This window comes from Mastigoproctus giganteus, chromosome 4 (genome assembly GCF_048544385.1).
Source record: "Mastigoproctus giganteus isolate SK-2022 chromosome 4, ASM4854438v1, whole genome shotgun sequence".
In the NCBI taxonomy this organism is placed as follows: domain Eukaryota; kingdom Metazoa; phylum Arthropoda; class Arachnida; order Uropygi; family Thelyphonidae; genus Mastigoproctus; species Mastigoproctus giganteus.
Window position 1 is genome coordinate 160,190,435 of NC_143578.1, and position 25,263 is coordinate 160,215,697.

The window sequence follows — 25,263 nt, forward strand, 5'->3', positions numbered from 1 at the left end:
CCGCTTCGCTCTGCCGGGTTTGGCGAAGTTGAGCCTCGTCCTTCTCCGTAGGTCAAAGGTTCCTTTTAGTGGGCTAGTTGCCTCGTTCTTAAACACTAGTAATTTAAAGTAGTAATTTTAATCTTGACCACTTTCTAGAAACATAAATTCCAATTTCTTGTTCCCCACCCCCCTTTATTTTTCTTCTTAATGCTTTCACAGTAAGCTAAAGCTTACAATGGTTCCCCCCCCCTTTAAAATTTGATTTTTCCATCCAGACAAGAAAGACAGACTAACAGTGTAATCTGCACAGTTGTTTATAGACATAATACACTTTTCTCTGATAGCTTTAGTCAGTTTTGTGCAAAAACAAAACAAACAGAAATGAATATCATTCTATTTCATTACATCCTGTTCCCATCAAAAAAATGTGGGAATAGAAAATTTAATTATGATTTATAATGAACGCTTGAATATTAATTTCCAATATTGGAACCTCCAGGAGGAGGTTTGAAGTATGCTTCAAAAAAATACATTAGAGCAGTGCTTCTCAAACTTTATACTTTGTGTCACAAGATTAGAAAAAGCTTCATTTAGTTAACGTAAATTTAGCTTATGCATACTTCCTTCTTAGGCCTCCCTAGCCGAGTGGTCAGGAGTGGGAGTGCAGTAGCACACTCTGCTTGAGTTGACTGGGATTCAAGCCCCTGACTGCTAAATATGGTCGATCTGCCAACCTGCACTGGACCAGCTTGGCAGATTATGGTCCATTTCCCTCAACATGAATTGTTGAGGAGGCTTCCATCCTACAGTGGGTTGATAATGGCTGCAGTTTATCTTTTTTTTTTTTTTTTTTACTTCCTTCTTAAATAAAATTGATTGACACATCTTGATTATATCCTTCTATTGTGAAACCACCACCACCGAAACAGCAACAATGACAACAACCTACCTAATTATGATTCTATTGAGCATGCACAAACAGATTTTAACATTTCATCTCCCAAGTGCTCCCTAACTGCAAAGCATGTGAATAGCAGGAAAACTAATACAAAAGTGAAAAATAATAAAAATGGTAAAAAAGCAAAATATTGGGCACTCCACACATTTCTCAGCAACGAAAGTAAGACCAGTCCAGTAATACTCCAGTCTCAATTCTGCCATCTTATCTCTTACGTTCATGTATGGTAAGAAAAATCAAAAGGACCAAAATCTACAGTAACCAAGAAACCCTGCGACGCTAATATGGACATGGAAGATCAAGATGGTGAAGACAAAAAAATATTATATCCATGCAGAGGAAAGAAGGGATGGACAGTCACTGATCATTTAAAAAAAAAAGGAAAAACTATAAAGAACCATCATTACCAGGCTGGCTCCAGGAAACAGCTCAATTCATTTTCTTCTGTTAAATTCAAATAATGCATGCACAGTATAATTCAATGGAATGGTTGACAAATTTACTTATGACTTAACTACCACTGAGATAGAAATTCTGCAGCTGTTACACATGGAAGCATTGCAATCTTAACAGATTCTAGAATGCCATCCAGACATGTCTCTCTGCAAATCTCCTTAGAAGTTATTGCTGTATGCATAATGATTGCGATTATGCCAACTTTTGTATTGCTGTACCTGCTGCCAAACCATGAAGAATGATGATCGATGTCCATTATCCTTTATGGTTTGGATAAATGAGGAAAAATAATAGAATTATTACTTGATACTTGTATTAAGTAATAATTCTATTATTATTTAATACAAGTATATCAAGTGAGATGTATGGCTGGATAACCCTCAGCCATACATCTCACTGTCTGTTCTTTCATTCTATCCAAATATCAAATGGTCAGTTAAGTGATCCACTCAGTAGTGATTACTATCCAGTAACACATATGTGCTTCAAATAATAAATTTTAACCAAACATTATTTTTTAATAACTGAAAGTTTTCTAAAGCAGATTGTAAAATTTAAACTTCTGTGTTTGAACAGATTATTTGCAACAATCTATTGACCTTGTTACTGAACATATTATGCATCATACTTACTGCAGGCAATGCTGTTGTCCTCAGTCGTCCACCCAAAATCATAAGAATGCGAATGGGGCATGGTGCAAAAAAAAAAAAAAGAAAAAAAAAAAAAAAACAAGGCATGTAACCTATTTCATAAGTGTTCTTCTTCCATTGCAAACTAATAGTATTCAATAAACTGAAAGCAAGGGAATGTTGTTCAAGAAAACAGGTTAAAAGAGAATGAATTCTGGATTCAATTTGCTTCCACAATTAATAAAGATTCAGATCCTTGAATAATCCGGAAAAAAATTGGAATTATGGAATTGGTCCTGCCCCAGTCCTGAATTGGAATAGGCAATATCTGTCTTGTCTCTATGAAATTGCAAATGCCTTTGGAGAAACTCTCCCACAGATATCTTCAGCAACTGCATATGGCTATCCTTTCAGGTATTGATTTAGTCTTTTCAGAGGACTAAATCAATACCTGAAAATTGTAAAGCATCCTTTAATACATGATTACCTTTTCCTTACAATCAGCTCTTCCTGATGTCTGAATTGAAAGAATCTATTAAGAGATCAAACAGTAGTTCTGCTTGCCCTGACAGGATATATTACCAAATGTTGAAACATTTAGATGAATCTTCCTTTCAGCTCTTATTGATTTTCTTTAATTGAATATTCAGTGAAAATATCTACTGGTGGCACTCGGTTATGATCTTTCCAAAACTTGGTAATGATCATTCTAATCCTAAAAATTACTATCTGTTTCTCTCACCAGTTGTATTGGAAAAACCTACACAGTTGGCTCACATGGTATTTAGAAACTCAGATTCTAAAACATCTGATTGTGGTTTGCATTGCTGTTGAGAAAGCTTTTGATTCCACCTGGCCCTGTGGCATCCATCAAGACATATATTTCTCTGGATTATGTGACCATATGTGTCTAATCCAAAATTTTTTTTTACAGAACAGGAAATTTTTGATTCACTATTGAAATGTGTTCTCTCAGAATTTTGTCCAGAAGGAAGGAGTTTCCCCTAGTGCAACACTGTTTGTACTCAGAATTAAGCAAATTACTAAAGCCATTCCAAATTCAGCTGAGTTGCATCTCTATGCGGATAATCTCAGTACAGGTGGTGCCTGGCAATTCGACGTGCCGCAATTCGACAGTCGGATTTCACGGGCCGGCGCAAATGCTACATGATATTGCACGATAGAATTCTTTGCTGGACTACGTAGCTGCGTTTAATGTTACTAAATAGCGCTAAATAGTGACAGTTGCTTCATACATTTTAATCAATGGTATAAAACCATGTTACTTATATCTCTGAAATGATATCACTACATTTTTGGATATATAAAGTCAACTGATTATTTTTCCTTGGTTTCATTTACTATTATTTCCATAGTAAATTCATACCTGATTCTACCTGTGGATCCTTCTAGTTTTATGTGCTTGGAATTATTTCCTGTTCTTCTATACCTTAAATGTTTCCTTGGAATTGTTGCATATTCATGGACTTATTTCATCTTTAGTCACCATATTACTTATATCCTGGAGTTATATCACTTCATAATTGGATATAATGTTAACTGATTCTTTTTCCTTGGTTTCATTTACTACTATTTCCACAGTAAATTCACACTTGATACTATCTGTGAATTTATCTAGTATTATATACTTGGAATTATTTCCTATACTATAAATGTTTCCTTGGAATTGTTTCATATACATAAACTTTTTGCATGTCATTTCATGTTCCTTTATGTCATGTTCTTTTATAATCAGTTCCATAAAATGCACCTCCTTTGGATCTTGTCCCCATGTTACTTATTTCGTTGGATTTTAATCAGTTCTTTCTCCTTGGATGCACTTTCATGCAAATTTGGATAGATTATAATTATTAATGATAATTAATAGATTATAATTATTAAAAATGAAAGGAAAATGAATCTTTTCCTTTCATTTTTTTCAATGCTAATTATAAATTATCTCCATGCACTTGTATTCTAAATATTTCTATATAGAGGTCTCTATTTTCCTGGTATTTTGAATTTTTTCACAGCTTACTATTAAGTTCGCTTCGCTGCTATAAATTGCTTTCTCATGTAGATATATTGCTCATTTGGTTTAAATAAATAATAATAATAAATTTTCTGTTTATACTCCGGGACGACCAAATGGTCAGAGGAGTTCACAAGATAGAATACAAGAAACAGCACCGTATTCAGCAGTCACGGGCTTGAACCCCGGTCACTCAAGGCACGTGTACTTTTGCACCCGCGCGCCTGACCACTAGGCTACGGTGGCCTTTAAGCCTGCATACATTCATCTATGCTACTGAATTTTTGCATCTCAGCTCCCCACCTTTATTTTTTCCGCCAGCTCATTTTCTTCTTACATTTTTTGAAATACTCCACATATCGTACACTTTCATTGTCTTATCATACTTTCAGTTTCGTTTTAGATTAATTTCTCAGCATGTCTCGACACACATTTTCCCTTTCAGTACAAGCATTTGGTATTAGCTCCCTTTTGTACTAACACTTACAAATGCCAGAGCCTCTACTATAATGTTGGGCTTCACAACCCCAGCAAGCTTAGTGTTATTTAATAACTTTTTCTATGCTTTTTTATCTTTCTGCTGTCTAATTCTAAATTTCTTCCCGTTCGTTAAACTATTAGTGTAATACGAGGGTGAAATGAATGTTCCTACTGTCCTACTTCTATTGCTATTTTTCGTCTTTATTTATTTAAAATACTCCTTATCCCTTCCCCATCCTCAGTTTAATACCTCACCCTTAAACCATTTGCTTGTTCCAAATTTATTTTTAAAATACACTGATTCCCTATCTACACTAAATTCTACATATTTATATTTAACGTATTGATAGTAACCATTTTTATCCCAACTCGATGCTTATATTAAACGTATTGATTTTAATCATTTTTATCCCAACTCAATACTTCTTTTTACCTAAATAAATTACACTGCGTTGGGACTACCTTGTCCATACTGTATTAAAAAGTGCTAATTTCCCTTCACTCCTTTTTGACCTTTCACTTTTTTTCCTACTATGGACAAGTATAGAAATGGAGTTCCTGATACATGATCAGGTGTAGTCTCTTGGTGAAATACCTGGTCATGTATCAATATTTATTTCTGCTGACATCAGATCAAGCATTTTTTTATATTACCTATATTAGACCTGTTACTAAAATTGTTTCCCCCCATGTCTCATGATAGCTATACTATTTTCATTTTAATTTCATTTTCATTACCATTTTCATTTTATTTTTATTTGCATTTTATTAATATTTTGTTGTGCTAATTTTACTTTACAGTTCCCCCACTTTATATTGGATTAACAATTCAGCCCATAATTTACTTAATTCATCATAACCTCTAGGATATTAACATTCTTTCACCTTTCACTAATCTACTACTCTTCTTTTTCTACTTTCCTCACCCTTATAGTTACTGGCACCTTGTGTAACGTTCACATCCATTTATACTTGCTTAATTTAATTTAATATCAATAAAAATTATATATATATATATATATATATATATATATTATTTAGATTTTCATCATGCCATGCATTTATCCAAATGCTGAAAGAAGTAAATGATATAGCAGGTCAGCATGAATTGGTTGCAGAAAATTTATCACTTCATGTAGTTAAAGAGATTGGAATGCTTATTAAAGAGTTGAAAGAGGAACGGAAAAAGGTAATTCTAATTTTTAATAAAATATAAATTGCAGTTCTTAATGGTTTCTGGTTGTTGAAGTTTTTTAAGACACATTTTTGATTTTTCATCTACTAAATAATTCTCTCTTTTTTAATTGTGCATCATGTGTTATAGTTTGCTTTATAAATATGTCATAGATTTACTACAGTATGTAGGAACATTTATGATAGGGAAAGGCACGTTTTTCAGCAGCTGTAATATGTATTGGTTACTCATCATGGACTGGCCAGAAAACTTCCCATTTCACCCATCCATTCACTCCAAATGGCCTTGATTGTTTTCTAGGAGGTTTCTTGCACTCAAGACAATGGCATGTTAATTGCATTTGTACATGTGTGCTTGTCTTGGAATAGTAGTACTCAGTGCTTTTTTTTGGACGGTACACAACGGTACGGCGTACCAGTACCTTTATTAACAGCGACGCGTGAGATTTGGATGCAGTGCACTCCGAAATTTGTAATATTCCGCAAATTTTTTTCACATGTTTACCTACTATTCAAATAAGCTTAAAATTATTTAAATAAATTTGCATTTTTCACTGTTAAAATATCTTATTGTTAAGATATTTTCTATATAAAACTGTATAACCATTTTTATAATTCTAAATTACTCAGTCGGACCTCTGTTTAACAAAGTCCTTTTATAGCGAATTATTTTGACTTCCCCTTGGAAGTTACATTTAAAATAGTTTCCGTTGAGCGAAGAAAATTTTCATATAGCAAATGGATTAGGAGAGAATTAACTCGGTACGCACTGTTTGCATTTCTGGCCTTCCGGCAATTTAGGTAATTAGTGCTGCTGCACGAATTAAGAGAGCTAGAGGGGTTTTAGCTCTCTTATCATGAGGATTGAAAAGGGCTGATGATGATGATGATGAAAGAGATTACCATTCTACAACTCAGTGGTACCTGATAAAACCTATTCGACCACCTGTCCCACATATGGAGAAGTTGTGCTGGTCAACAGTGAGCAGATCAAGGGGTATTCCAAACGAGCTCTAGTCCACCTTCTACTGCAGTGGTGTCCAACCTTTTCCCGTACAGAGGCCATATTCAAAAAAAATTCAAAGTTAGATTTCTTTAGTGTGTTACATTTTCCATACCTTGTTGCATGTAAAAGTAAAATTGAAAATATTCAAAAATTTTATTAAATACAATACATTTACATTTACTGAACAAAACATTTAATGAGAAATTTTTTTTTGATAATTAACAAAATTTAAAACTGTGCTTTAGTTCACTTTCTGAGCCGGCCATAGGTTGGACACTGCTGTGAATCAACTGTAAGCCCCTCCCTCGTTCGAGAATTAAGAGAGTGTGAGTTGTTTCATGGAAGTGTGTTATCCACATTTTTCCGTAAATTTTCCCTGTCTCTGTTTATATGGTCCTCAATGTCCGGATTCTCTGTTTACACTACCTAAATATCCGAACGACACTGACATTTTGGACGGTTTCAAAAAAAAAAAAGAAAAGAAATTCAAATTTAAGAACTAGTGAATACCGATGATGAGAGAAGGAAAACGAGTACAACGAAGGTATTAAACCTTCTAAACCTGAATTGTTGGCATTGGTTGAAAATAAAGTTAGAAAATTACAGTTAAATGAAAGAGATACAATTCGAGGATTTCGGGAATACCTAATTGAAAAGATGGTTTTGGAAGAATTGAAGCATTTGATGGATGCTCTGAGTACGATACCAATTTCATTGAGTGAATGTGACTGAAGATTTTCACAAATGAATCTGATTGCCAGCCCAACCAGAGCTTAGTTGATGACAAAAACAGTTCCTTCACTACAATTTCTTAAAATTGTAGGCTGCTGCTGACCTGCTTCGATCCAGCAAAATATGTCAATTTGTGGCTGCTTCGGAAAGGTCATTCAGCAAGAGACACACAAAGTGGAAGAAAAGAAGCCAGCATAGGGTGTCGGATGTGAACTTAATAAAAATTTGGAATATTCTACAAAAACTTTATTATGAAATTATTTTTACTTGTTATTTTTAGGGTCCGTAGTCTAATGAAGGACCCTTATAATGTTATTCAGTTGTCTGCCTCACAGCATTGTATCTCAGGCGTCTCCGTAGTCAGGTGGGAAGGAGCAGCAGTGCGTAGCACATGCTTCTTGATTAGACAGGGGTTCGAGCCCATCACCACCAGATACGGAGGATGCGGAAAGGTCAGGAAATGACCACCGCATATTCCCGGAGCAATATGGCCTTAGTTGCTAATGCTCCTAAAAAAAAACCAAATAACAAATAATAGCATTGTATTTCTGGAACCACTCAACCTACTGACTTGAAATTTTGCATGGGTTTGTACATCATGTGGGCCAACATAACGCCATATTGATTGTTGTTGACAAAAATGTTCATCTTTTCTGAGAAATGGGGAGGGGGTAAAATGTGGGCGGGACAAAATGTTTTCGACAACCTATAGCTTATTATACACTGTTCGAAAGAGCTCAACAAGTAAGTTTAAAATATAATTTTAAAATACAGTGGAACTTCTCTATTACGAACTTCTATTTAACAAATTTCTCTATATTACGAATTTTTTCGCAAAACATTGCACCTTGAAACGAAATTACATGTAAAATTAACCCCATATAGCGAAACGTTAGTCTCTCTATAACGAATTTTTTAAAAAAATTAGTAAAAGCATTTTTGAAGATTTCCAAGAATTTACTGCTAAACAGCCGCTCAAATATACTGCCTCCTTCCTTCCGAAATTGTGCATTAGCATCTGGAATTAAATAATTATCCTTTTAGTGAACATTTGTGGCCATTGATGCCCATAGGAGGGTCTTTGTTTCATTTTTGTTACAGTTATTAAACCAAATGGGTTTTTTTAAAAGTGGTCGTAAACTTTACAATAAATAGGGTAGATTTGTAAATTGACGTTGGATTAGGGAAAAACGAAATTTGCTGTGGTAAACCTTTAGCATGCTGTGGCGGCAATACATAGAATGCTACCATAGTCGGTTTTTAGTAACGCCTACTGAGTGACATTTGCTTCTCACCTCAACTGTACCACGTGACCTTCCTGTCAATCGTTATATGATATGTCCGTTCTCATCTAACTGGACTCCCAGTAGATGGTTTTCATGAATTTTTTTTTTTATTTCATTCGTCCTCAATCACATAGGCTATATGCTCTTGTATTTTTTTTTCTGAAAAGTAACATACAGCATACATTAATCATAAATTTTCTTTTGTGTGTATATGAATGAAAGCAGAATAAAAGAAATTCACAAAGTCGTATATTTTTTTTAAAGTGATTGATAAGAAAGGTCACGTGATACTGGTGAATTGGCAAGCGAACGTCATTGAGTAGGCGGTACTAACAATTCACTATATGGCCAGCGCAGCGAAGTTTGCGGTATATGTATGTATCGGCAAGAGCTTCAGTCCAGTCATTTTTACAAATGCAGAAACAATGTCGAAGAGAAAGTGTTTAAGTATTAATGATAAAGCAAAGATTGTTATGATATTGACCAGGGATTTAAGAAAAAAGATGTTGCGGAGAAATGTGGCATACCTGCAAGCAGTTTATCTACGATTTTAAAAAATCGAGAATCAATTTTAAATGCAATTGAAGGAGAGGCAGACAAGAAGCAAATTAAGTTGTGTATATACGAAAATGTTGATAAAGTTCTAAAATGGGTGCAAATGATATGTGAAAAGAACGTACCAATATCGGGCCTAATAATTAAGCAACAAGCTCTGAAATTTGCACAGTCCCTTGGAATTTCATTCCAAGGGACTGTGCAAATACATAATTTAAGGCAAGCACTGGATGGCTAGATAAATAAAAGAAGCACCACAGAATTGTGGAAAAGGTTATTTGTGGAGAAAGTGTTAATGTAAGCGAAGAAGATTGCAACAGTTGGAGGAACAATACCTTAAAGAAAATTTTGGAAGAATATGAGCGTAAGGATGTTTTTAATGCTGATGAAATGGATTTATTCTTTAAATGTTTACCGAATAGAACACTTGCTTTTAAGGATGATAAATGTTTTGGCAGAAAATAAAGCAAAGAAAGAATCACTGTGCTAGTTGGAGCAAATATGACAGGAAGTGAAAAATTAAGACTTTCAGTCACCGGAATATCAAAACACCTAAGATGTTTTAGAGGCACAAAATCTTTGGAAGTTGACTACACCTTTAATAAAAAAGCATGGATGACAAGTGATATTTTTGAAGAATGGATATTAAAACTAGACAAACGCATAACAAAAGAAAAAAGGAAAATTGTGTTGGTAAATGACAACTGTCTGGCACATCCTGCCAGTATTTCTGCCAAACTTAAGAGTGGGAAGTTGTTGTTTTTACCACCAAACGTAACATCAAAACTCCAGCCAGTGGACCAAGGCATTATTAAAATTAATAATGCCTTGGTCCAGTTATCATTATCGAAAGAGAATAATAATGAAGATTTTCAATGCATTATCAGAAAATAGAAACTTGGAGGTTACAATTAACCTTAGAGATTGCATCTCTGAACTGGCAAAAGTTTGGACAAACGATGTCACTGAATACACTATTCAAATTTGTTTTTCAAAAGCGGGATTTGCATTGAATACAGAAGTCGAACAACGACTGGACGAACAAGATGAACTGCCCCTTTAACAACTGAAAAACTTTTGGACATTATTAGAATCATCCGGAAACGTCGAAAATGAAATAACACTGGATAGTTATGTTTATGTTGATCACAGCAGAACAGCCAAATGAAGATGAAATACTGCGGAATAGTGTTAGATGCGACCATGATCACGAAGAAATTGATGATGATGTTGAAGACACATCAGAACAACCCCGTAGAAAAGCCAACTCGTGAAGAATTTATTAACGCTTCTAAAACAGGTCGTATGGGTCTACAGTTTTGTGAAAATGTTCCTGATAATGTTCTTAATGTTCTAAACAAATGTGAGGTTTTCTTTGAGAATCAGACAATTTTTTAATTGTACTGTGCAAACGAAAATTACAGATTTTTTTTTGTGATACTTACCGGCGAAAATTGTGTAAACGTAATTTAAATAAGTATGTTTTTGAAATAAAATACATTAAAAATAAATGTAGATTCGTTTTCATTTTCTAATTAGATAACAATTTCTAATAAAAAAGATATTCTCTGTATAATGAAATTTCTCTATAATGAATTTTTTCGCTGGATTTATCGAATTCGTTATAGGGAAGTTAGACTGTATTTTTAAAATTAAAAATGGTGGCACAGACAGGAAAATGTGAGTAATTTTCTTTTCATCCCCCTCTATTTCCATCACTAATGGAGCTAAAAATTTAAAAAGCACATTATGCGTTATTCGATGCTTATCAAGGGAAAACTATTCCAAGTAAAAATTATCAAGGGAAATCTATTGTTTACTTTTTGTGTTAAAATTAAGAAACTAAATTTTTATTGCACTTCGATTGTGCCCTTCTTTGTACTAAGTAACTCTCCTTTTGGTGACAAAAAGGTTACTAAATAGTTAGTTAATAATTCTATAAAGGTCATTTATAAATTTTGTGACAAGAAGTATTTTTTAGCAATTTTCAAAGCTGGAGTTGTCCCGGCAAGGAGGTACTCAGAAAGCCAGTGTTGAAACAGCGGTGGTGGGGAGTTGCCTGCGCGGAATCTCACACGGCCCTCACCTGCCAGTCGCTTCTCCAGAAGTCTGAGTCACTTCTCCCACCCTTGTCATTCACAACAACAACAACAACAACTAGAAAGACTCAAATAGACAACATTTTCGTTAGTTCCTCAGTTTTGGGCCAAGCCAGGATACTAGAATTTTTTTTACCATAAAGCTCTCTATTTGAGATACTACACTAACAACCATTTATGACTACAGACCCTTCATCCTGTGTGTCCGGCACTCAGCAGTTGACCGATTTATTTACTTATTTTACTCACATTTTAATTATTTTTTAATATATTTGAATAATAAATTTATGCTTAATAAATTGTGTTAATGTACTAAACTTGTTGTTCTTATTCCAAAAACATTACTACTAAAGTAACAATATTAGGAAAAAAAAAACATTTTGGAGTACTTTTCATATCCTTTTAATTTTCAATTTTTCCTGATAGCAAAGAAAGTACCGGTAGTACTATAGGTTAGTTGCATAGAAATGAACGAGCATTTTATCAAAAATATTTGATTACTGAGGAGCACAGTGTTTGTTTCTGAATGTTAAAAAAAAAAAAAAAAACCCTGCAAGTTTCAGAGAATTATATTGTGTTGTTTGAATTGAATTGAATAATGCAAGTGTAGTGAAGAAAAACATTCAAGATGTTTGTGGAGTGGAAGCTCTAAATGAAGGAATTGCCATTGTTGGTTTCAGAAGTTCAGATCTGTCATTTCTGCTAAGTTGATAATGCACACTCAGGATGACTTCATGAATTTGGCATTAGTATGAAAGAAAGCAACAGTTGAAGTCAGTCCTAATGTAATAGGTAACTCAATTTAATCCAGTCCACTAAACACAACTGTAAAAATTGTGAAAACTACAAAAATGAGTTCCACCTGACTTGTATCCAGAAAATCTGACATTATATTTCACTGCATTTCTGTTGTCCTAAAGCATTGTTTCTGGATTGAATTGTTACTGGGGATGAGAAATGGTTGCTGGTGACCACCCAGGTGTGAACCAACGTAAGCAGGGGTCGAGGTGTGGTGCCCACACCACATGGAGGAACGCTGCCCCTCTATGTTACCAGGCAGTACTAGGTGGAAGATGACCCTCATCAACCGGTGCAATACCACTACTTTGCTTATTGGAGGCTTGAAGTGGTGGAACCCACGTTTAGTCTCTAGAGCTAAGTTCCGGTCAAGCCTTCCCTACCTCTTCCATCATGCAGTATGATTGATGACTTTTGAGGTTATGATGTACATCGTGACGAGATCCAATATTCCTTACATTTCGAGGGTACAGCTCTAAAACGGTGTTTGCAGGCCGGCCGCTAGTTAGTACACCGGACCGAACCTATTGGTAACTCTCTAGGAGGCTTCTGAATCAGCTAGTGTATAATTTTGCTACCTCTACTCTGCCAGATAGTGACTGGAGGGAGTACGTGTAGTGTGTATGCGGGGGGCATTGTCGAGGCCACGTTATGTCACGGATCTGCGTATATTCTTACCATGTGCACGCCATATCCAAAAATTTCATTACTTCATACAGCATGTCCCACCCACTTTTTCTTACTATTGAATACACCACGAATTGTCAAACTAATAGAGTAAGCTTATCTGCAAAAAGATCTAAACCTCCCAAACACTTCCTAGTTCATTTCACAAATATACGTGGTCTCAATTCTAATCTCAACGATGTCCATTTCCACTTGCAGTCTGCCAAACCCCATGTACTTTTTCTGACAGAATCTGAGTTATCGGTTGATTCAACTACTGCTCATCTCAGATGCCCAAATTATTCGCTGTATGATTCCTTTCGTCTCAAAGGTAGTACTTGTGCATATGTCCGTTCTGATATTCCCTGTCAGAGACTTGGCAATTTCGAATCTTCTCTCTTTGATCTTCCCTGGCTTAAAATCTCTCTACCTCATTGTGTCAAATTCATCTGTTGTCTCTACCGTTCTCCCAATTCCATTAATCACTTGAAATTCTTTGACTTCCTGTCTTTGCAACTTGACTTTCTCCAGTCCAACTTTCCTAACAGTGAGGTAATTTTCCTTGGTGATTTTAATGTTCACAACTCCAGCTGGCTTCCGTTTTCTAGTCACACCGACCCAGCTGGTCGAGATGCTGAGGCTTTTGCAATTACTAATGACCTTGCACAGATTGTTCATTTACTTACAAGAATAACGGACAATCCTAATCATACAGCCAATACGCTTGATCTTTTTCTCACAAACAATCCTTCTAAGTACACGGTCGAAGTGAGAAGTCCTTTAGGCATTTCAGATCACAACTTGGTGATTGTCTCTTCTCCAATGGAACCTTGATCTCATGGCTATTCCCAACCTCGTGTTGTTTGGCATTACAAGAATGCAAAATGGGATGACCTGTGAGACTTCTTTTCTTCTTTTCCTTGGTCGGATTACTGTTTCAAAACTTCTGATGTCAACGTTTGCTCAGATCGTGTCAGTGAAATTATTCTTGCAGGAATGGAATCCCTTATCCCACACTCCACTTTAAAATCTCGTCCTTTATCTAAACCTTGGTTTCCCAATAAATGTACTATGGCTGCTCAAGAGAAGAATGTTGCATATCGTAATTGGCTTGTTTCTAATTCTCCAGTTTCATTTTCTGCCTACACCAAAGCCCGCAACAATTGTAAAACAGTTATTAATCAGTCCAAACTAAAGTTTGAACGGGCTAAGAGTAGAAAACTTGCTTCTTGCCCTAATAGTAGCCGAGCATTCTGGTCTCTTGCAAAACTATTGGCTGCAACTTTGGCCTATCTCTGCTCCCACCTCTGTCCAAACCAGATGGTTCTGTTGTCACTTCAGCCAAGGATAAAGCTGACCTGCTAGCATCCCATTTTTCTTCCAACTCATGTATTAATGATCTTGGTAAAGCACCTCCCACCATTCCCAACATGCTCCATTCAATGCCTCCTGTGGTCTTCCATCAAAAGGATGTCAGAAGGATTTTGATGAATCTTGATGCTAAGAAAGCTCCAGGTCCCGATCGTATTTCTCCACTTGTTCTCAAAACCTGTGCTCCTGAACTTACTCCTATTCTTTGCCGTTTTTTTTCACTTTCTTATTCCAAAGGTGTTTTTCCTTCTGCTTGTTAATTTGCTCTTATCCAGCCAGTTCCTAAAAAGGGTGACAAATCCCTCCCATCCAATTATCGTCTCATTGCGATTACTTCTACTCTTTCTAAAGTAATGGAGAAATCAATTAACCGCCAACTCTTAAACCACCTAGAAACTTTCCATCTGATCAACGATTGCCAGTATAGATTTTGTCAGTGTCAATCCACTGGTGATATCCTGGCTTATGTTACCCATTTATGGACTAATTCAATGGAAAGGTTTGGTGAAACACAAGTATTTGCTCTTGACATCTCAAAGAGTGGGACAGTAAATCAGAGAGTCTTATAATGGAAGATTTTAAATACCTAAATATTGACAAACCCACAAATATTTGTGGGTTGGTCATTCACACACTAGCAAGGCTTTTTAATGGATGATTGTTTTCTACTTCAGCATGTTCCGGAGGCAACTAGAGGGAGTAATACTCTTGAACTGATTATCAGTAGTGACTCTTCATGCATTAAGAATCTGAAGATAAAGGAACCACTAGGATGCAGTGATCACACATTGTGATGACTGCAACCTTGTGTGGTCTGAGACAGTATTTAAATTCTATACGGTGGGACCAACTGATGATGTTACCAACAGCAAATTCAAAATGGGAAGCATTCAAAGAATTTATCTTGGAAGCTAACTAGGCTTTACATACCAACTAAGAAATATTGTTCAAGGTTAGGCCTAAATGGATGTCAGATGAACTAATGAGACATGTGGCAGAGAAGAAAAATGCATGGAATACCTATAAATTAATGGGTGACATGGAAGCCTATGATAGATATAAGCTAGTCTGTAACCAAGTCACAAACGAGGTTAGGCAGATTACAAGAAATCTTTGGCAAAGAAAAATGGGAAGGAGTTCTTTACTTAACTAAACTTATTTACTAAGCTCTAGGAGGAAGGGGATTAATCAGATTCGTCCACTTGATATCGATGGTTCAACTGTAGATGATCCTGCTCAGGTAGCTAACAAACTAAATGAGTATTTTGTATCTATATTCACACATGAGAAGTTATTCAGTGAGGGGGAATGCCAGAGGTGAATTAAACTCTAAGCTAGATGATTTTGTAATAAATGAGAACAAAGTGGAGGAGAAATTATTGAAGATAAACATAAGAAAGGCACCTGGGGTGGATGGGATATATATCCAGTTAATATATCCATATATATTAAAGGAGGCAGCAAATTAAGTAAGGAAACCATTAGCCATAATTATGAGAGCTTTCTTGGACTCAGGGGACGTACCCATGGACTGAAGATGTGCAAATGTGACCTCAGTTCACAAAGGAGGATCTAAGGGTGACACAAGTAATTACAGACCTGTTAATTTAATTTCTGTTCCACGGAAATAAATGGAGGTCCTGGTTAGATTAGTACTGCAGAATCATCTGGACAAGACTTCATTTATAGCTCGGGCACAGCATGGGTTTGTTAAAGGGGAAGTCTTGTCTGACCAATTTGATTGGATACTATGATGTGGTCACAAAGGAACTGAATGCAAAGAATAATTTTTATATTAGCATTAGTAGAGGCATATGATATAAGAAAGCAAGCTTATGCAGCATCAGCCAAAAAAAAAAAAAAAAACCCCTTCCACTTCACCCCTCCATTTGTTCGAAATACTTGTCTAGCTGAGCCTTAAATTTATTTAGGCTATCAACTTCCACAACAAGGGATGGAAGTCTGTTCCACCAACCAGCTAGCCGCTGGCTAAAGGCAAATTTCCGCACATCTATCCTACATCTGTCTTTCCTCAATTTGAATTTATGCCCTCTCAAGTGATTATTCTGAGCAAGAGGCAATATCCCATCAGCATTGAGCATCCTCAAACCATTCAAGGCTTTGTACACCTTTATCAGATCACCTCGCCGATGCCTAGTCTCCAGACACTGTAATTTGCAAATCTTATGCCTTTCTTCGTAAGAGCAACCCGTCGTTCTGTTCACTAACCTTGTTGCCCTTCTCTGTACTCGTTCCAGCAGCTCTACATCCTTCTTGAAATGAGCCTCCAGACCTGTATACGGTACTCAACGTGCGGCCTGACCATTGCCTTATACAAGGGAATAATCACCTCCCTATCCCTGCTAGAAAAATTCCTGTATATTATTGATAAGACACCATGAGCTACTCTTGCAGCCCATCTGCACTGCTCAGAGAACTTCATATCTGCCTGCACAATTACCCCCAGGTCCTTTTCATTCTCTACCACTGTCAGTGTACTACCACAGAGTTGATACGTTGCTCTGGGGTTGCTGTTTCCCATATGTAGTACTTTACATTTGTCAATGTTAAACTTCATTTGCCCATCTCAGCCCATCTGCTCAACCTTTCCAGATCCTGTTGCAGCAGCATAGCGTCAGTAGCGTCCTTAACAACCCTGCCAACCTTTGTATCGTCTGCAAACTTGGACATTAAGCTTGATATACCATCATCAATATTATTTATAATACAGAAAACAACAATGGATCCAACACTGAACCCTGAGGGACTCCACTAATAACATTAGTCCCCGATGAGCAGTGTCCATTAATTACCACTCTGTCTTCTGCCACTGAACCATCCCTTTATCCATGCAACAATGCCACACTGCTCCAATTTGTGTAGCAGTCTTCCATGTGCAACAGTATCAAAAGCCTTTCTAAGATCCAAATATATAATATCAAAGTTATTCACTGCATCCAATTCTTTTGTGACTACATCATAGTATCCAATCAAATTGGTCAGGCAAGACCTTTCCTTAACAAAACCATGCTGTGTCTGAGCTATAACTAAATTCTTGTCAAGATGATCCTGCAGTGCTTCTTTAACCAGCGCTTCCATTAATTTTCCTGGAACAGAAGTTAAACTCACAGGTCTATAATTACTTGTGTCAGCCTTTGATCCTCCTTTGTGAATTGGGGTTACATTTGCACATATCCAGTCTGTGGGTACCTCCCTGAGTCCAAGGAAGCTCTCATAATTATATCTAACGGATTGCTCACTTCTTTTCCTGCCTCCTTTAATATAACTGGATAGATCCCATCCACCCCAGGTGCCCTTCTTGTATTTATCTTCAACAATTTCTCCTCCACTTTACTCTCAATTATTACAAGATCATTACTTCATCTATGGCATTCCCCTTCCTGAATAACTCCTCATGTGTGAATGTAGATGCAAAATATTGATTTAGTTTGTTAGCTACCTGAGCAGGATCATGAACAGTTGAACAATCGATGTCAAGTGGACCATTCTGATTCATCCCCTTCCTTCTAGAGTTTATATAAGTAAAGAACTCCTTGCTGTGTTTTTTTGCATCCCTTGCCAAAGATTTCTCGTAATCTGCCTTCGCCTGCCTAACCTCTTTTGTAACTTAGTTACAGATCAACTTATATCTATCATAGGCCTCTGCGTCACATGTTAATTTATATGTATCTGATGCATTTTTCTTCTCTGCCATATGTCTCATTAGTTCATCTGACATCCATTTAGGCCTAAACCTTGATCAGTATTTCTTAGTTGGTATGTAAAGCCTAGTTGCATTCCAAGATAAGTTCTTTGAATGCTTCCCATTTTGAGTTTGCTGTTGGTAACATCGTCAGTTGGTCCCACTGTATAGAATTTAAATACTGTCTGAGACCATTGTAGTCGCCTTTACAAAAGCAATAACCCTCCCCTTTACCCCTAATGGTAGTTACCTCTTTGAGTAAATCCCACTTCAGCCCACTGTGTTCACTGCCACCTAGTGGTTCATTTATCTGCAGATTCTTAATGCATGAAGAATCACTACTGATAATCAAATCAAGAGTATTACTCCCTCTAGTTGCCTCCCTAAAATGCTGATTTAGAAAACAATCATCCAATAAATCCACAAAAGCCTTGCTAGTGTGTGTGTAACCAACCCACAAATTCCAGTCAATATCGGAAATTAAAATCCCCCATTATAAGACACACTGATTTACTGGCCCACTCTATTTCCCTGTACACTTTCTTATTATGCTCATCAGAGTCATTAGGCCTATAACACACTCCTACTCTCAATTTTAATCTCCCAATGCTTATGTCACACCAAACTGACTCGACACTGCACTGTCCAGCGATGTCGACTGGCTTCACTTCCTTGGATTTTGTGTTTCTTAACTAATAGCTTAACCCCTCCTCCCTTCCTATCCTGTCTATCCTTTCTGTAGACGTTGTACTCCCCAAATTCCAGTTCTGCATTACTTATATCTGTGTGGCACCACATCTCTGATACTCCAACAATATCCGCCTTTGATGCTTTGAGCAATACCTCAAATTCATCAAATTTATTTACCAAACTCCTAGCATTGGTGTACACGCAAGTATACATGCACCTGTTCTTTTTCTTAGCTACCCTAACACAACCCATGTGTTTACTTGTACCCCATAGACTCCCAGCAGTCTCTGAAATATCTTGCATATTATTTTTCATGCTGTTGCTCATTCCAATAGAAGCAGTGCAAGAATCACTTTCACCTCTGCCAGTGGCTACTGTTAATCTATTAGTCCTCGTATCCCCCCATTCTAGCGGTTTTCCGACCCACATAACACTGCCTCGATAGCATCAGCAAACATTCTTGCACCCCATCTATTTAAGTGTATTCCATCCATGTAGAAGCAGTCTCTCCTGTTAACAAGTACAGACCAGGTTGGAAAAAATTCTACCCTTGAGCCTTGCACAATCTTTCCAGGGCCGAATTGATTGACAGGGCTCTCATCATATAGTCCCTCCTATCGTGTCTGAGCAGAATTGCAGACACTTTCAAATTCAACCCTAATTCACGGCTTTTTTTCAATAGTGAACTGTACTTGTTAAGTAATTTCGCCGGTCTCCTACTCTTAATATCATTAGTGCCAACATGTACAACAATATCACCTTTTGTGGCCTTAAAAGATGATATTCGCTCTACAACGTCATCAACCTTTGCCCCTGGCAGACATACCCTGGTCCTGTTCCACCTATCCTTTTTACAAAGCATGTTTCCCTGACAATAGTCACCAACAACTACTAGTTCCTTTGGGACCAGTGCATTCTGCCTTGGGGGTTGCCGCTGTGTTGCGTGATGCCCAAGTGCAAGCTCTGGCATTGGTGTGGGCAGCTGAGAGCTTGATGGGCCCTCACTTTTAATCCTTCGAGGGCGCCCACCCTGTCCTTCAAGCTCTCATATAGGCCCATAAGAACGCTGAGTTGTCGCCTGATTTCCTTACACTCCTTGCATCGCGCACATACAAAGACATCCACCATGGCAGTATCATGTCCTGTACCTGACTGCTCTACAAACATCAAGCAAATAGTGCATTTTAAAAGGCTGTGATTCAGAAGGCAACTGCCCCCCTCAGTTCTCCCCTGAGCCACAGTACTCCCATTAGCTTGAGCCTTTTGCTTTGCTGCTCTGGTCTGAGTCATGATTTCGATTTAATTTCAATAAAATTCCTATTCCAGTACAAAATTAAAACCCTAAACTTGTATCCCAACACAGTTATAACGCTATATTATGTTTCAGTATCGAGTGTTATCTACGAAATCCCTTTATATAACTTCCGTATCAAATTAAGTATTAATTATTTATTTTTGCTAATTATTTATGTTACGTAATCTAATTTAAAAGTACAATTTAATTGACAATGAAGTTCAACAAGATGAATAGATTTACTGATTAATTGACAATATTATATTATGTACTATACTTTACTAAGCTTATGCTATCTAGTTCGAGATATTTCGTAACAATGGCTGCAATTTACGAACGGTAAATCTGTGGACACTTAAGTATCGATTAACTTCCAAATCTCGCTGTCTCAATTCAGAATAAACTAAGGATCCTGACTAGCTACTTCCAGAAAATAATTTGATATAACCATTGGTTAATAAATCGGCTAAATATGGTTAAAAAAAAAAACCTCTCGTTCAACGGAGCTGCATCTTGTAACACGTGGATTTGATACCCTTACTGATACTAAGTAATACCTACAAAATCTCTATCTAAGTTAAACGTTAAACTAAGTATCGTAACTAGGAATATAAAGCTACTCTAGAAAATAAGTTAATATGCCAATTTAAGCTAATAAAACAGAAAATAAATCAGAAAAAACTTCTCTGTTCCAGGAGCGGCAATAAGCTACGTCCGCACAGGCTACAGGCTACATGGAAGACTTTTGCACAAATTGGAGCACTATGGCATTGGAGGCAAATCGCTGCTATGGATAAAGAAATGGTTGAGTGGAAAAAGACAGAGTGGTAATCAGTGGACACTGCTCTTCGTGGACTAATGTTATTAGTGGAGTACCCCAGGGTTCAGTTTTGGGTTCATTGTTCTTTTCTGTATTTATTAATGATATTGATGATGGTATATCAGGCTTAATGTCCAAATTTGCAGAAGATATGAAAGTCGGCAGGGTTGTTAATGACACTAATGACAGTGCGCTGCTGCAACAGGCTCTAGAAAAGTTGAGCAGATGGGCTGAGAGGTGGCAAATGAAGTTTAACATTGACAAATGTAAAGTACTGCCTATGCGAAGCAGTAACCGCAGAGTAATATACAAACTGTGTGGTACTACACTGACTGTGGTAGAGAATGAAAAGGAACTGGGGGTAATTGTGCAGGCAGATATGAAGTTTTCTGAGCAGTACAGACGGTCTGCAAAAGTAGCTCATGGTGTCTTGTCAATGATATAGAGGAACTTTTCTAGCAGGGATAAGGAGGTGATTATACATGTGTATAAGGCAATGGCCAGGCCACACCTTGAGTACTGTATACAGGTTTGGAAGCCTCATTTTAAGAAGGATGTAGAGCTACTGGAATGAGTACAGAGAAAGGCAACAAGGTTAGTGAATAGAACAAAGGGTTGCTCTTATGAAGAAAGGTTTAAGTTTAGCAAATTACAGTGTCTGGAGACTAGGCACCTGCGAGGTGATTTGATTGAGCTGTATAAAGCCTTGGATGGTTTGAGAATGCTCAACGTTGATGGGATTCTTCCTCTTGCCGAGAACAATAATCTGAGATGGCATAAATTCAAATTGAGGAAAGACACTTGTAGGATAGATGTGTGGAAGTTTACGTTTAGCCAGCTGGTGGTTGATTGCTGGAACAAACTTCCATCCATCATTGTTGAAGTTGATAACTTAAATAGATTCAAGGCAGAACTAGACAAACATTTGGATCGGTGAAATGAGATGTGTTTATTTATTTATTTTTTTTTTGGCTGATGCTATATAAGCTTGCTTTCTTGCGATATGTGTATTTACTAATGCTAGAGACATTGTTCATTATACGTTTTGCTTGTTGTGTATCTTGGTTACCTGAGCTTTTACGATATGTTTCATATACGTTAGCAGCCATTTTAAAGCATTAAAACCATGTACTAAACATTGAATGATCTACACAATACGTTTTATTATAATGTTTGTATACGTTATGGTTTATTGTATACGATATGTAATGTAAAATAAAATAAGAAAAGAATAAAAAAAACATATTGTACTTGTTAATTTTAATTAATAACATAGAGTTACAAAATAGAAATAAAGAAAATGAGTACTAACATAATATATGTACTGTTCATACATATGTATTCAACTTTTACTCATCAATATCTTCATCAGAGTTCAACATTTTACCCGGTGTGGCATGAAAACCAATGTTTTTTTCACTGTCTAGATTAGTTTTATTAAACAAGAACAGTTCAGTATAATTATAATATAATAATTTTCTGATACTGTAATTATTGTAATAAATACATTTTTTAATAGTTTTATTTATTTAAATCTTACAATTATGTTCACTATGCATTTAGCATTTTGTTTTTTAAGGAAATATCTATTGGCGACTTTAAGAAATTTTGAATGAATGTAATATTCGGTATTTTTCTCAGCATGGTCTGTGCTTGTTAACAGGAGAGACTGCTTCCAACTGCTTTTGTCAGAGACCGTTTTTGATCTAGAAAAGTTTAGCAGATGGGCTGAGAGGTGGCAAATGAAGTTTAACATTGACAAATGTAAAGTACTACACATGGGAAGCAGTAATCCCAGAGTAACGTATCAACTCTGTGGTACCACACCGATAGTGGTAGAGAATGAAAAGGACTTGGGGGTAATTGTGCAGGTAGATATGACATTTTCTGAGCAGTGCAGACGATCTGCAAGAGTAGCTCATGGTGTCTTGTCAATGGTATACAGGAATTTTTTTAGCAGGGATAAGGTGGTGATTATCCCCTTGTATAAGGCAATTGTGAGGCCACACCTTGAGTACTGTATACAGGTCTGGAGGCCTCATTTTAAGAAGGATGTAGAGCTGTTGGAATGAGTACAGAGAAGGGCAACAAGATTAGTGAACAGAACAAAGGGTTGCTCTTACAAAGAAAGGCTTAAGTTTTGCAAATTACAGTGTCTGGAGACTAGGCACCTGCGAGGTGATCTGATTGAGGTTTATAAAGCCTTGAATGGTTTGAGCATGCTCAGTGCTGATGGGATTCTTCCTCTTGCTCAGAATAATCACCTGAGAGGGCATAAATTAAAATTGAGGAAAGACGGTTGTAGGATAGATGTGCGGAAGTTTGCCTTTAGCCAGCGGGTGGTTGATTGCTGGAGCAAATTTCCATCTGTCGTTGTAGAAGTTGATAGCTTAAATAGATTCAAGGCAGAACTTGACAAACATTTGGAGCAAGGGGATGGGTGAAATAAGGGTTTTTTTTTTTTTTTTTTGGCTGATTTTATATAAGCTTGCTTTCTTGCATCATATGCTAATGCTAATAGCGAATGTTCGTAAATCAAACGTTCTTAAACCGAGATTTGCCTGTGTTAAATAAAAATGCTGCATTGCATGACCACCTTCATAACTGACTGATGAACAATGCAATTTTCCTGCGATTTACCACTTTCACTCAGCAGCGAGAAATGGTAGTCATTTTAAATAGCTTTTGCCCAGGAAATTTTCAACCACTATTCCAAGGGAATGCTGGTTGAAAGTTTTCTTGATGTTTGGAGCAGGGCTGCATTCTATTACTTCAGAATAATTTCATGTGACAAAATGATAAATGTTGACCAAAAATGATAACTGTTGACCAAAACTAATAAATGATTTAATTATCTATAATGAAACTGAAACTGCCAAAATGAAATGTTCTAAGCAAAAATATTTCTGTTTATTTTTAATAAAAGTTAATTGTGTTTACTGAAAGACATATTGCACACTGTATGGAAAAGTGACACAATTCAAAAATTGTTGAATTCGAGTTAATATATTAGGGGGTTGCACGAGCTTGAACTCCATATCCTGGAAAAAATGACAAATTTATAACTTCAATTTTGAGCCATAGAGTGCAGCTGTTTCTATTTTCTACTAAGTAGATATTCCCACTGGTCACAGAAAGTCAGTTTTAACAGACAAGATTATATTTGTTGCACTGGTATAGCGGTACTTTTTTAATTGTGACTGGGTGAGAGGGGTGATATTTCCTTATTCTATTACAAATATAAATTAAATTGTTATAACATTATGATTTCAGAACTTAAAAGTGATAAAGTACAGTGTTGATGAAGTACAGTAAGATGAAGGTAACCAAGGGGCCATAGAAATGCACTTACGTTTACAAATATTTAGAAGAGACTGCCAGATACTGTGATATAAGATCAGTACTGTGAACAGTACTGATCTTGAGATTACCTCCTGCTCAGACAACTGCAGTGGACAACAGAAGATTAAATTCACTGTTGCTATGTACATACATGCTGTATCTGCATTGAGTATTAAGTCCATCACTCAAGTTCCTAAGTACAGGACATGTGCAAAGTAAAATGGATAACGTGAATTCTGTGATGGAAAAATCCATAAAGAAAGCATTAAAATTGGGACCAATTTATATTCCTTGGCAGTATGTTACATTAATACGTGCAGTGAAGAAACGAGGGAACTCGTATAGAGTTTCCTCGTTGTTTCATGACCCTTCGTTCAGTGGCTTAGGAAAATCGTCACGACCCATGGCGATTTCAAAGATTTTAAAGACACATGTCAGCATTATGGGAACAACTCAAAGACGAAAGATAATGAAAATGTAAAGTTAGGCAAAATCAAGATACCAAAGGTTGAAAAATGTAGTCCAGTGCATACTTCATAAAAATGTTGTAAGAGCAAGAGGACTATAAAAAAATTGACTAACAACAGACATCAGTCATCACAGGGTATAATTATCGAAATTAAATTAGCATACACCAAGAAGATACAAGTTTCAGATAAAAAAAAAAAAAAAAAACAGTTATCCTGGACCTAATTAAAATAAATCATATCCCTAAAAGCTACGAACCGTTTTATGGTTTGGCATTCAAACCTTAAACCTTATTTTGATTAATAAGAGAATTATTGTATTATTTAAATTAAAATTACATTTTTTGTTTGTTTTTGTTACTTGTTCATTTTAAAATATATTTTCATTAATTTACAAAATAAGCTATTTTTGTCCAAACTATTTCAAAATGTTAGTTTTTCTGTACCTTTTGTATATTAAAAGTGTCCCAGCTAAAAAAAATATAAACAAATAACAAATAAGAAAAGTGACTTATCAAATCATGATATGGCCTCTGTGGCAGTCATGGTAACACAAATTTGAAAATAATATTTATAAAATCTATTAGAAAGGTTACTTGCACTAATATATGAACAATGAATTTCATTTATCTGAATTATTGAAACTGACTGAACTGACCTCTGCAAAGTGGACACTCCCCTTTAGTGGACACTTTCTTCTGAC

The 25,263-nt window shown here is 36.3% G+C and overlaps 1 protein-coding gene across 1 annotated transcript in view; it reads left to right on the forward strand.

Annotated features, from left to right (window-relative positions):
* The window catches only part of LOC150087145 (formin-binding protein 1-like), a 345,740-nt gene that overhangs the window by 47,294 nt on the left and 273,183 nt on the right, over window positions 1-25,263 (forward strand). The window contains exon 4 of the mRNA XM_090371850.1: window positions 5,579-5,726. Within this exon, the coding sequence (XP_090227976.1) occupies window positions 5,579-5,726 (148 nt within the window). The remainder of the gene's footprint in view (window positions 1-5,578; window positions 5,727-25,263) is intronic.